General features: G+C 40.9%; 1 protein-coding gene across 1 annotated transcript in view; it reads left to right on the forward strand.

The window, feature by feature from the left end:
- The window catches only part of LOC124722571, a 262,057-nt gene extending 247,622 nt beyond the window's left edge, over positions 1–14,435 (forward strand). Inside the window, exon 10 of the mRNA XM_047247710.1 lies at positions 13,975–14,435. Coding sequence (XP_047103666.1) covers positions 13,975–14,092 — 118 coding nt within the window. The 3' untranslated portion in view covers positions 14,093–14,435. The remainder of the gene's footprint in view (positions 1–13,974) is intronic.
- Positions 14,436–14,907: the final 472 nt, after the last annotated feature.

Consider the following 14,907-nt stretch of genomic DNA (forward strand, 5'->3'; position numbering starts at 1 on the left):
GGCGCGTCCCAGATGGCGGGTCCTGTCCGGCTTACCGGCGGACTTCAGTCAAATAAATGGCTCTCGCGGGCCAAACACACCCCCTGCGGTTATCAACCGTAGTTATAAATCGGAGCTTGCTCCACGTAACATTAATTACCGTTGAAAGTCAAATATGGAAAGGTCTTTTAGGAAAAAAGTACCACCGTCCTGTCCAAAAAGGCAGCTAAAGGCTACATCGGATTCGGTGGGTAGCCAACTAGAAGACAGCAATGAATCGGAGCATTTGCAATCACCCAAGTGTAAACTGACACACAAAAGGAAGATTCAGCATAAGCAAATAAATTATATAGCAACACACAACATATGCTCACTACTTAAGACCGGAAAACTCAAGAATTTTGTACATGAATTGAATAAACAAAAAATTTTAATAGCGGGGCTCCAAGAAACGAGAAACACGATAGAGGTCCCTTTCGAATTACATGGATATAGAATTTATAATGGGAAGCCAGGACAGAGGGTTATGAAGCAATGTCCCCAATTTGGAATACGATTTCTAGTGAACATAAAAGTAACAGATTAAGTAACTGATTTTCAGGCAGTATCACCAAGAATTGCAACTCTTTTTTTAAAAACAATGAACAAAACCTACACAATTATAAATGCTCATACCCGTACAAATGAAAATTATTTGTAACAAAAACAAAGGAAAAGGTAGATAAATTTTGGGACCTTTTCGAAGAAACTGTGAACGGAATAAATAAAAGGAAAGTAGAAGTCTTGTTGGGAGCTGGGAAACGGAAGGAAATATACAGATATAATTGGTAAATGAAGTCCACATAACTTTACATACAAGAACGGTCAAAGACTTGTAGAACTCTGCAGTGAACACAACCTTATATCTAAATCAACATTCTACAAGAGGAAGCCAAATAAACTTAAAGCGTTGAAACACCCAGACTGGAGGAAAGGGGAGTGGCAGCTAGACCGTGTCTGTATAGTCAAAAAGTTTCGTAAGGAAATATACAATGTTGGAAGTATTAAGAGGAGTAGACACAGGCTCAGACCAGTGTTTGGTTAAAATTAAAATCAAATTCACTCTATTAAAGAAAAAGAATGAAAAACTAATAAAACAAGGAGGAGGTATGACACACACCAGCTAATTAAAAATAACAAATACCAACAAATAACACAAACCATTAAAGTACCAAATAATCTAGAAGAAATGGTACCAAGTCTCAAGAAACAAGCCGATAATCTAGCTCCCTTGAACCCACGAACAAAGCATGCATGGTGGACCCCGGAATGTGACAAATCCCATGAAGAAAGCCCCCAAGCGTGGTTAAAGTTGTACAGGAAGAAGTAGAAAGAATCTTCAAAAGACAAAAAAATTATAAGGCACGTATAGAAGATCAGGTTTTTGTTGAAATATGGAAATATTCAAGTGACACAGTCAAGACATCCTTACGCAAGGCTCTAACAAAAATTTGGGTAACAGAACAATTCCGTGGACCACAGCCATCATACACCCCCTACACAAGAAGGGGGATAAGAGCAACCCAGGCGACTATAGATGAATCTCGCTCCTACACTGCACATACAAGATTTTATTCAAGACCCTATATGGAAGAATCAAGGAACAATTAGAACAGGAGTTAGAAGAATACCAGGGAAGTTTGAGACCAAGGAGAAGCTGTGCAAGGCAGATCATTAGCTGAAAATTGATCATGCCACACTACATGAAACAGAACAAACCTCTTGCAGTAACATCTGTTGATTTTAAGAAGGCATGTTACTGCCTCCATAGACCTTCAGTTCTGGAATCAGGTGCTCCATCCAAAACTAATTAAATTAATAGGACTTACTCTAACCAACGCCATATCGAAAGTTAAGTTTCGAGGAGAAATTTCTGAACCATTCCTTACAAAAAGAGGCTTACGACAAAGTGACTGTCTATCACCGTTATTGTTCAATTGCACCCTGGAATACATAATGAGAGAATGGTGCAAGGATAATACAAAGAACATAAGAATTGGAAGTGCTAAAAATAATATAAGTTTGGACTGTTTGGGGTTTGTCAACAGTGTTCAAGAAACCAGGCACCAACTTAAATCTATACAAGAAATAGCACAGAAAATTGACCTCAAAATATCACACTTCCATACATGGCTACACTCCATACAAATACTTTCAGAAACGACTTCCTGACACTTAAATCAATACTCGATGTTAACAAATTTCTCTTCTTCAGAAACGCTTTCCTTGCCATTGCCAGTTTACATTTTATATCCCCTCTACTTCGACCATCATCAGTTATTTTGCTCCCCAAATAGCAAAACTCCTTTACTACTTTAAGTGTCTCATTTCCTAATCTAATTCCCTCAACATCATCCGACTTAATTCGACTACATTCCATTATCCTCGTTTTGCTTTTGTTGATGTTCATCTTATACCCTCCTATCAAGACACTATACATTCCGCTCAACTGCTCTTCCAAGTCCTTTGCTGTCTCTGACAGAATTACAATATCATCGGCGAACCTCAGAGTTTTTATTTCTTCTCCATGGGTTTTAATACTTACTCCGAATTTTTCTTTTGTTTCCTTTACTGCTTGCTCAATATACAGATTGAATAGCATCGGGGAGAGGGTACAACCCTGTCTTACTCCCTTCCCAACCACTGCTTCCCTTTCATGTCCCTCGACTCTTATAACTGCCATCTGGTTTTTGTACAAATTGTAAATAGCCTTTCGCTCCCTGTATTTTTACCCCTGCCACCTTCAGAATTTGAAGGTCTACAAATGCTAGAAGCCTTTCCATAATCTTTCTTCTAAGATAAGTCGTAGGGACAGTATTGCCTCACGTGTCCCAACATTTCTACGGAATCCAAACTAATCTTCCCCGAGGTCGGCTTCTACCAGTTTTTCCATTCGTCTGTAAAGAATTCGCGTTAGTATTTTGCAGTGTGACTTATTAAACTGGTAGTTCGGTAATTTTCACATCTGTCAACACCTGCTTTCTTTGAGATTGGAATTATTATATTCTTCTTGAAGTCTGAGGGAATTTCGCCTGTCTCATACATCTTGCTCAGCAGATGGTAGAGTTTTGTCAGGGCTGGCTCTTCCGAGTCTGTCAGTAGTTCTAATGGAATGTTGTCCACTCCCGCGGCCTTGTTTCGACTTAGGTCTTTCAGTGCTCTGTCAAACTCTTCACGCAGTATCATATCTCCCATTTCATCTTCATCTACATCCTCTTCCATTTCCAAAATATTGTCCTCAAATACATCGCCCTTGTGCAGACCCTCTATGTACTCCTTCCACCTTTCTAGTTTCCCTTCTTTGCTTAGAACTGGGTTTCCATCTGAGGTCTTGATACTCATACAAGTGGTTCTCTTTTCTCCAAAGGTCTCTTTAATTTTCCTGTAGGCAGTATCTATCTTACCCCCAGTGAGATAAGCCTCTTACATCCTTACATTTGTCCTCTAGCCATGCCTGCTTAGCCATTTTGCACTTCCTGTCGATCTCATTTTTTAAGACGCTTGTATTCCTATTTGCCTGTTTCACTTACTGCATTTTTGTATTTTCTCCTTTCATCAATTAAATTCAGTATCTCTTCTGTTACCTAGGGATTTCTACTAGCCCTCGTCTTTTTACCTACTTGATCCTCCACTGTCTTCACTATTTCATTCCTCAAAGCTACCCATTCTTCTTCTACTGTATTTCTTTCCCCCATTCCTGTCAATTGTTCCATTATGCTCTCCCTGAAACTCTGTACAACCTCTGGTTCTTTCAGTTTATCGAGGCCCCATCTCCTTAAATTCCCACCTTTTTGCAGTTTCTTCAGTTTTAATCTACAGTTCATAACCAATAGATTGTGGTCAGAGTCCACATCTGCCCCTGGAAATGTCTTACAATTTAAAACCTGGTTCCTAAATCTCTGTCTTACCATTATATAATCTTTCTGAAACCTTCTAGTATCTCCAGGGTTCTTCCATGTATACAACCTTCTTTCATGATTCTTGAACGAACTGTTAGCTATGATTAAGTTATGCTCTGTGCAAAATTCTACCAGGCGGTTTCCTCTTTCATTTCTTAGCCCCAATCCATATTCACATACTACGTTTCCTTCTCTTCCTTTTCCTACTGTCGAATTCCAGTCACCCATGACTATTAAATTTTCGTCTCCCTTCACTACCTGAATAATTTCTTTTATCTCATCATATATTTCATCAATTTCTTCATCATCTGCAGAGCTAGTTGGCATATAAACTTGTACTACTGTAGTAGGCGTGGGCTTCGTGTCTATCTTGCCACAATAATGCGTTCACTATGCTGTTTGTAGTAGCTTACCCGCACGCCTATTTTTTTATTCATTATTAAACCTACTCCTGCATTACCCCTATTTGATTTTGTATTTATAACCCTGTATTCACCTGACCTAAAGTCTTTTTCCTCCTGCCACCGAACTTCACTAATTCCCACTACATCTAATTTTAACCTATCCATTTCCCTTTTTAAATTTTCTAACCTACCTGCCCGATTAAGGGATCTGACATTCCACGCGCCGATCCGTAAAACGCCAGTTTTCTTTCTCCTGATAACGACGTCCACTTGAGTAGTCCCCGCCTGGAGATCCGAATGGGGAACTATTTTACCTCCGGAATATTTTACCCAAGAGGACGCCATCATCATTTAATCATACAGTAAAGCTGCATGCCCTCGGGAAAAATTACGGCTGTCGTTTCCCCTTGCTTTCAGACGTTGTGACCCACCATGTGCAAACAAAGTTACAATAGGAGAACAAGAAATTGAAATTGTTGATAAATTTAAATATTTATGTGAAATCGTAACTTGCAATATAAATGAGAAAGCATCATGGCAATATAGAATAAAAAAAATGAACGAAGCAAATTACATTACCAAAACCACATAAAGCAAAAAAGCCTATCCATAGATGCAAATAAAACACTATAAAACAGTTACACAACCAGAAAACAATTACGCAGCTGAAACCATCTTCAAAACAACTAATATAGCAAAAATTTCCAAAATACTAAAGATAGAAAAAAAGAATATTTAGGACATACATAAATAAACAGTTTGAAGTAAATGGACATTGGAGAATAGCTTAAAATGAAACAATGTGAAAGAAGATAGAACCAGTAATGAGCACGATCAGGAAGAAGCGTATCTCATTCTTTGGAAATCTCATGAGAACACTAGAAAACAGAATCAGTAATGGAATAATAGAAAAATTGTGGAATAGTAAGAGCAACGTTAAATGGATCACAGAAATTAAGAAAGATATAAGAGAACTCCAAATTACACTAGACGACTTAAAAAAAAGACATAACCGGAATACTGCAAGACACAGAAACAACGCTACAAACGAAGATCAGTAAAAGCGACCGGAAGAGTGATCTCAGACGAAGATGAAAAGAAAATATCTGAAAGAATGAAAAAGTATTGGGTAGACAGAAGAGCAAAACACCCTTCATATAATAATAAATTATAACAATCCCTGAATAACTACTGCACTATTGAATTTCTTATTGAATTACTATTGAACTGCCTTGTATTATTGAATAACAACAACCTGTATAAACCTTTGTATAGCTGACTCGAGTGGTCCAATGAAGACCATAAAACAAAAATAAACAGAACATTTTTATAGTTAACCCACTGACTTTTACAGCCAACTAACAAACGGTCGTAGGTTTCAAGTCCATTATTACATTGTCGGCTGTGAGACGGAACGAGCAGCTATAGCTTAATTCTTAGTGTTTCTTCTTCTCTGTTAATAGACGGCATGATATGTCATATACCATTGGAAATCTGGGATATCGACCTATTTAGTGATGTATAACACATTCGACGCCTTTCGATATTTTGCGAGTTATAAGCAATCGTTTTCAGGTTTCGTTACGTTTATTCTACCACTACCATCAAGAACACACACTCCAGAAATAGTGTAGTGTGCAAAGCAAGGAAGAAGAGAAGTGATGCACGGTATGAGTGTGAGAAGTGTCTAGTGGCTTTGCACATGTCTGTATTTTTTCGGTATACCACACGAACAGAAACTTCTAAAACAGTATTATCTTCACTCCTCAATACTTCAATAAGTTGTAGGGAGAGTTTTATAAAGAATCCGTGTCAAAAAAATTATATAATTTTGAGAAAACTGTGTAAGACAAAATATTCTGATTTTCGTAAATTTAAATAGTAGATATAGGGTCAACTGTGGGGAAAAATGTTAGGAAGTCAATGGGTTAACTTTTAGGTTTGCGGCTATATTCTGTCCGTTACTGTGAACTACACGCCAAAGAATACGACTCGTCGCATTCACTGATGAAGCGTCGTAAGAATGATACCTACGTGCATCCCTCTGTGCGAGAGAGTAATCAAAATCTAAAACCCACTTTTGCGCTTTCCTTACACGAAGGATGGGCACTGAAATGAAAATTATTCCCATGTTTTTAGCTGAAAATAATTTTTTTAAATTTATTCAGCAATTTTTCTCTAGAGACTCGCTGTTTTCCTTTCAGACATTCCAGTTCAATATGTCCAGTATTTCTGTGGTCATCTACTTTCCATGTTTGTGTACATATGGAGCAGCGCCTGACACGAATTTCTACTCGCCTGCATGTACACCGATGAGTCAAAGCATTAATCACCACAGCTCACTGCGATACTGAATGTCGCTGATGGAGTCACCGGCACGTGACGCCGTGAAGAAAGTAGCTAACCGGAGCAGAGACGCGTGGAGAATCTTTGTGACTTGGGACAAAGGGCAGATTGTTATGGTTCGGCGCCTGGGGAAGAGAGTGTTGGAAACGGCGAACTAGGTCGGCTGTTCGCGTGCTTCTGTCGCAAGCACCTACAGAAAGTGGTTGAAGGATGGTCAAACCGGAAGTAGGCGACAAGGTGTTGGACGTCCACGCCTTATTACAGAACGTGTAGGTCGTAGGCTTGCCCGCTCTGTAAAGCAGAGTACGCGGCGATCTGCGGCGCATTTGACGTCAGCGTAAAATGCTGCTGCAGGCGCTTCTGTTTTGGAGGACACCGTTTAGCGCATATTGTTGAACGCACGGCTCCGCAGTAGACAACTCCTACGTGTTGTAATGTTGCAGCAAAGACGTCGTCAGTTATGTCAGCACAGAGCACAGGATCAACGAGATCTGACCGTGGATCAATGCAAATGTGTCGCCTGGTTGAATGAATCGAAGTACGCCGTCATCCAGGCGAACAGTTGCTCGAAACATGCATTGCGGCAAGAATGCAGACCAATAAGAGCAGAATTATACTATGGCGTACATTCACCTGGGCTTCCATCGGACCTGCGGTCGTAATCAAAGGCATTATTACAGCTTAGGAATGCGTGAACATGGGTCAACTGCTTCCCTTCGTGACTGATGACTTCCTCGACGGCGATGGCATCTTCCAACAAGATAACTCTCCGTTTCAGAAGGCCCGAATCGTGTTATAATCGTTTTAGGAACATGATAGTGAACTCACGTTGATGTCTTGCCCAGTAAATTCGCCTGACCTGACCTCTGGAACGCATCAAGGACGATATCGGACGCCAGCTCGGCACCCACAAAGCACTGGCCCATAATTTACGGAATTGTATGACCTGTACGTGGACATGTGATGGCACATATCGCCAGAATCATACCAAAGACTTTTCCAATTCCAAAGGTATATCAACGCGCTATCAGTCAGTTGTTCATAATCTTTTGGCTCATTCGTATACATCAGGACAGATAGCAAAATAATTCTGTAATTATTCTCTTTCGTAGGTGACTTGTAATTTTATTGTATTTTACGGAATAACTGAGGCGATACGTTTACTTTATTTAAAACTGCAGTTACGAGGCTGATTCATTTCGTATTCCCTCACAGTTCTTCTTCCAAGTACTCGCGTGATCCGCCGGTAAAAATTATGAATACTTAGTCGTACTCAGATGCCGATACATTTCGAAAAAAACAGGTGATTTACATACATGGAAGTAGCCATAGGAGCTCACGAAGTTAACCTACATAGTGATTCCAAAATTTCTGGAAATAGCGTTTAATGACGCCGAATAGTGCATGGATAAATTTTATTCCGAAGCTGTAGTAGAGGTAATTTGAATAAGAACGGAGTTTGTTGCATAGTTGTAGTGCCAATAGCTAATGAAATATATTCCTGGCACTAAGGGCGTTAACAGTACCATTCAAACCCAAAGTAGCATGGTATCGATGCCTAACACTAAATAGTCGCCATGACTTCGGAAAGTGGAGCGTTATTGTCCATGAGTGTGCAGGCCGTTGTGGCCGAGTGGTTCTAGGAGCTTCAGTCCGGAACCGTGCTACTGCTACGGTCGCAGGTTCGAATCCTGCCTCGAGCATGGATGTGTGTGATGTCCTTAGGTTAGTTAGGTTTAAGTTGTTCTAAGTTCTAGGGGACTGATGACCTCAGATGATAAGTCCCATAGTACTCAGAGCCATTTGAACCATTTGTCCATGAGTGTGTAAGTATGGAGTGAAATTGTGGCAATTAATACCGTTGAACCGTTTTTCAAACATGGATCTCTGAATGCCAACCCCTCTATCAACGGACTATAACTGTGACTTTTACTATTGCTGGCGGAATCTCTGTTACAGGTAACAAAGAACATGTAAAAGCACAGCTCATAGAACTGAATCAATGTTTCCCCAACTCTAGATAGGGTGAAAAGGAGCAGTAAATTATCCAGTCTGTCTGCCCGACCTGACACAACCACATCCTTTCCTATAGTATAGATAAATGCTGTTGTTCATACCGACTGTGAGATATGGGATTAGGTCAGCCTGTAAGTACATTTCGTCTCCGATGCTGCGCTGTATGCAGCGATCATAGAGTGCAAGACTAGAAGTGTGTATAGCAGCTAACGATCATCATTCTGAACTAACATGACCGAGCGAGGTGGCGCAGTGGTTAGACACTGGACTCGCATTCGGGAGGACGACGGTTCAATCCCGCGTCCGGCCATCCTGATTTAGGTTTTCCGTGATTTCCCTAAATCGCTCCAGGCAAATTCCGGGATGGTTCCTTTCAAAGGGCACGGCCGACTTCCTTCCCCGTCCTTCCCTAATCCGATGAGACCGATGACCTCGCTGTCTGGTCTCCTTCCCCAAACCAACCAACCAACCAACCAACCAACTAACACGAAGCAGGACAGGAACAAATACTGCGCTACCGCTAGACCAGGTATTGCTCGTGGCTGTGCGGCTGGTCCCGGCGGAGATTCGAGTCCTCCCTCGGGCATGGGTGTGTGTGTTTGTCCTGAGGATAATTTGGGTTAAGCAGTGTGTAAGCTTAGGGACTGATGACCTTAGCAGTTTAGTCCCATAAGATTTCGTACACATTTGAACATTTTTTGAATCGCTCGTGGCGTTCAGTGACGGTAACTCGTGAACTATTTAGACCGTGTCTGTAAACTTGCAAGAAAATCCTTTATGTCCCAAATAACCTCTGCTATTAGTTCCGTAGTAAAAATAGGCATTATTCTATGTACATGTGTTAGTTTCAAACACATCCGTCATCAATGTTTTTACATATCAAATGCGCATATCAAATGGTTCAAATGGCTCTGAGCACTATGCGACTTAACTTCTGAGGTCATCAGTCACCTAGAACTTAGAACTAATTAAACCTAACTAACCTAAGGACATCACACACATCCATGTCCGAGGCAGGATTCGAACCTGCGACCGTAGCGGACACTCGGCTCCAGACTGTAGCGCCTAGAACCGCACGGCCAAATGCGCATATCGCACGGAGCTCTATTTGTAGATAATTCGCACTGTTATACTCACGTGCACAGCTGTGCGTTGTTGGATATTTAAAGCAGTTTCTACTCCTTAATCGATATTGGAATCTATGTTGTTGTTGTGGTCTTCAGTCCTGAGGCTGGTTTGATGCAGCTCTCCATGCTACCCTACCTGTGCAAGCTTCTTCATCTTCCAGTACTTACTGCAACCTGGTTAAACTAGTCCCTTAATCACGTTCTCAGTTATGAATCTGCGGGCAGCAACCAAAGGTACCTCTGGACGTTTTTGGGGTTGTTGGTTGCGCTTAACACAACTGTTGTCATTGGTGATGATTGAGTGTGCGCCTCGGTAATGAGTGGGTGAGCCGATCCTAAAGTAGGAGTGAGCCGAAGGCAAGTAACTTCCAATAAAGACAGAAAGGAGCAATGGTGATCAAATCAGAGTTGCGCTTGATAATTATTTCACTTTTTTAAAGGTTTGTTGTAGTCGTGATGATCTAGCGGGTAGAGAACTAGACTCCAGCCATGGAGGTCCCGATTCATTCCCAGGTAGGAGCAGGAGTTTTCCTAGTTCCAGTCGCTGCAGACGGCCCCAGGTCCACTCAACTATCACACTGAGTACCAGGGATTTTTGCCAAAGGTAAAAGGCAGCCGGGGCGAAGGTCTCGCCACTCTTCCCCTCCGAGATCAAAAAAATGGTTCAAATGGCTCTGAGCACTATGGGACTTAACTTCTGAGGTCATCAGTCCCCTAGAACTTAGAACTACTTAAACCTACCTAACTTAAGGACATCACACACATCCATGCCCGAGGCAGGATTCGAACCTGCGACCGTAGCGGTCGCGCGGCTCCAGACTGTAGCGCCTAGAACCGCTCGGCCACTCCGGCCGGGCCTCCGAGATATATGGCGAGCGAAACGCTGCACTCTGCCTGATGTCCGTGCGTCATGATCGCTGTCTGAGGAAGAAAACTTTCTGCGTTCTAGCGTTTAATAAATATTCGGCAGAATAAAAATCCTACCACATATTTTTCAGGAACTTATTTTCTTTGGCTGTCGTTGGTGTGTATGGATTTTTTGGTCATAGAAAATAAATAAACGCGATCTACTTTGAGTTATGTTGATCCATTTCTTTCAGAATGATATACGTAAATCTCTTGATTGGAATTTGTCATTGTTAATTCATTAGGGTGGAACAGAAATGGCTTACTGTACGCAAAAAACTTTTTCTCAGTTTCAGTACATTCGAATCGAGGATTTCTCGCCGAGTCATGAGCAGATATGTTAGGAATATAGAATGATACTTTGTTGAGTTTCGTGAGCTCTTTCTCAGCCTTTGGCCACAAATATCTGCAACAAATTATGATCCGCACTAGTGCCGGACCCCAATATGTTGGTGATTATGACTGATTTCAACTGCTAATACTAATGACTGTGTCTTAGAGAGGACAACATTTTCCTTCTGGACTATAATTTAATGTATTTATTCACAACGTTGGCGATTTCGACCTATTATGCTAATTTTAAGCAATAAGTCACAATGAACTCCGTCGATGCGTCGTTCCCGTTAAGAGGACACTTTCCTCGTGTCAGCCATGTTTATACGTCTCACGTGTGTAGCAAGACAGTAGTCTTCGTCATTTGTATAAAAGAATGTAGCATTTCATGTAATAACTGCCAACGAGTCCAACACTGACACACACCAACAAGCAACATTGCGAAAGGAACTGAACGCACCATACAACACAGCCACAGTCACCTAACCTTTTGCGCAGGTAGAGGTAGCGATGTCAGCGTTCAAAAACAAGGAAGTACCTGGACTACACGGGATTCATACAGATGTATTAAAACAGATAATACCACAGATCACCCCACTCCTTATAACTCTGCTAAACGACGCTCTAGGGATGAGTCGTGTGCCTGCAATTTGGAAGGTCTCCAAGGCAGTCGTAATAAAGAAGGCAGCTGACAGGGATCCATCAGATCCCGAGCCATATAGGCCTATATGTGTTATAAATACACTTGCCGAGGTCCAGGAAAAGGTGCTGTGCAGGCGTTTACAGGCGCACAAAGCTCTTCGTTGCCAAAGCCAACACCAATTCGGCTTCAGAGAGGGAAAGTCGATTGATGATACCATCAGCCAAGCGTTACAATTTGCCAACAACACCAAGGCTAAGTGTGCAATGGCAGTTATGACCGACATTGCAGGTGCCTTTGATAATCAAGAGACTCAGGCAACTGGTGGTACCCGAAACACCATAGAAGTCTACTAGACTACTGTAAGAGCAGAGTGGTCGAATGGCAGATGGACGGCCGAAAAGTAATCAAACGAATTACAAAAGGCTGCCCCCCAGGGCCGATCTGTACCATTGATGATACCATCAGCCAAGCGTTACAATTTGCCAACAACACCAAGGCTAAGTGTGCAATGGCAGTTATGACCGACATTGCAGGTGCCTTTGATAATCAAGAGACTCAGGCAACTGGTGGTACCCGAAACACCATAGAAGTCTACTAGACTACTGTAAGAGCAGAGTGGTCGAATGGCAGATGGACGGCCGAAAAGTAATCAAACGAATTACAAAAGGCTGCCCCCCAGGGCCGATCTGTAGCCCAATCTTCTGGGACATCACTAGCGAACTCCTCCTGCAATTACTGGAGAGAACAATAACGACAAATGAAGTGTCTGCTAACAATAGGTCCCAGCTAGAAGAAATACCCTAAATAAACAACACAATAGCCAAAAAATTAGAAGTTAAGTTTTAGTTATTAGGAAACCTAGAGTAGATGTTAGATTCAGATGAAGAGCTGTGATTGGCGGTCGGTGGTTTGATGGATAATTCCAAGACACTCACTGTCATACACACTTGTTGAAGGGACATTTTTGCACTATCATCTTTCCTATCTTCTGTTTTTATTAAAAAAATTACCCTTTGTAACAGTATTTTCTAAAATTTTGATAATTTCATAAATGTTTATTATCTTTTATCTATCCATCTTAAATGCAAGGATCGTGTTTATTTTAGAAATTTTTCCCTAATTTGTAATATGTCTTTAAGTTATAAAATGTTATAACCTATTCTCTGTCTTCATAAATTCCTCTTCTATTCATAAATAGTTAATTTTAAGATTTTCGTTTCTTAATTGCTTTTGAGTCTATAAGTATTTAAAGTTGCAATGCTATTAATCCTTATTAAAAATAAGAAACAATAAATATGTTTCACATTCTGTACATGTAAAATTTCGTATTGTGAAAGTACGAACTCTGTTAGTAACAAGGTGGCAGGTCGTTTTTAAATGACGACAAATAAATAAATGAATAAATATAGAATCCAAGTCATCTGAGCACATAATTTACACCGTACGTCCACCAGATGTAGCACCTGACAAATTTTATACAAATGACGAAGACTCCTGTCATATTATACATGTGTAATAAACAAACATGAATAGCACGAGGACATGTTTTCTTCAAAGGAACGATGCATTGATGCACTACATAGTGAGCTATCGCTTGAAATTGGCATAATAGGCTGAAATCGCGATCGTAGTAAATAAATACATTTCGTAACAGAGGAGACATCAATGTATAATTTTTTTTAAGTCAGAGTGTATTGGTCTCTGTTCTTACGCTGTTGTGATACCTTACATACAAAATGTCACTAAGGTAGTTGCCGAATATAAAAAAATTACCATGGTACCTTTGGCTAAGTTATTATACCAGAAAAATCATTCAGACCAGAGATAACGCCCACATTCCAAACATAAGACGATATCGAAAGTTGTCTGATATTTGTGACCAAGTAGAGTTTAAAGAAAGCATACGGTAGACTGTGACTACTCCGGTTGTGAGGACTCGCAATGCCATGCACAGGCTCCGTGAACGTTTTCCAGCAATGGGCCGTCAATAATAGGCGCCAATGGGACAATGTCATTCTCAAAATTAGTTGAAAACATTGCTTGATACGAAACTGCCATGAATAAATACGTATTTTGCATTATTTGTTAAGTGTGATGTTTATAACATTGTTGCAGACTGTATTTAATTTAGGAGAAACAGTGTTTGTAACATAGTTTTAACCATTTCCATCTAACTATCTAACTGACACGTTCCCAATCTGTAACCAACAGAAGAAATTACGTACGCAGACTGCATGCTAGAGTCTCACGAGGGTTCTAATGAATTTCTTTCTACTTTCCAGATATCCATCTACCAAACTACAGACGTTGAGTGTGAAGGGCTGTGCCATCACTCCGGAAAGGAAGTCACACTTTCGGGCCGCGAGTGAACGAGATATTTCCCGTGCATTCGCAACGTGAGACGAACAGTGCTGGCAAACAGAAGACAATAAAGACGAATACTGACTTCGCAAGTGTGCCCCACTGTTCCTATCTGGAATTTACAAATATATTCGAGTGTAGCGTTGACTGTTTGTAATAAATATGCCACTGCATCTCAATCCTGATCTTCAGTACAAAGCTGTAATTTTCTAGACAAGTTTGTGTACTCCCCTATTCTAAATATGATGTCGTGACTGAGACATCGAGTCCAACCACTGAGAGGAACAGCACTTTAGGTGATCTGAAAATCATCTGCAGAGCAATCAAGCATTTTCTTTTCTTTTGAATTGTACTTCCTTGTAAATATTCTGCCAGAAACTTTCCTAAGTAAAGAACACATTTTAAAAGAATTTGTTGTTTCCCTTTCCTTGAACATATCCTACAGCTGCCCTACGTCACTCTGATATTAATTTGAAAAAAAGAAAAGTCTGTGTTCTGTTTGGAAAAAAATATCTTACACTGAAACGTGTATACAGTGATCACTGAAGCAAGACAACATGGCCAACTCATAACTTGGTTTTACTGCAGACGGCAGATGAATAGCTGTGTATGCACTATTGACCTCTTGTCAAATTATTTGTGACTAGCTGCTTATCCGACATTGCCTGGGTATGTATTTATTTCAGCCCTGTTAGCCCATACATTGACCATCCCCCCCTCCCTGCCCATCTCCTCTGTGCCACACCCCCACACCCACTGCCTGTCTCCTCTTGTCTCTCTCTCAGTCCACCTGCTCCCCCTGAACTTTCATTGTCCATCTGTACCTGTCCTCTGTCCATTTGCTTCTTTCAACT

The sequence above is a fragment of the Schistocerca piceifrons genome, chromosome X (genome assembly GCF_021461385.2).
Source record: "Schistocerca piceifrons isolate TAMUIC-IGC-003096 chromosome X, iqSchPice1.1, whole genome shotgun sequence".
Lineage (NCBI taxonomy): Eukaryota > Metazoa > Arthropoda > Insecta > Orthoptera > Acrididae > Schistocerca > Schistocerca piceifrons.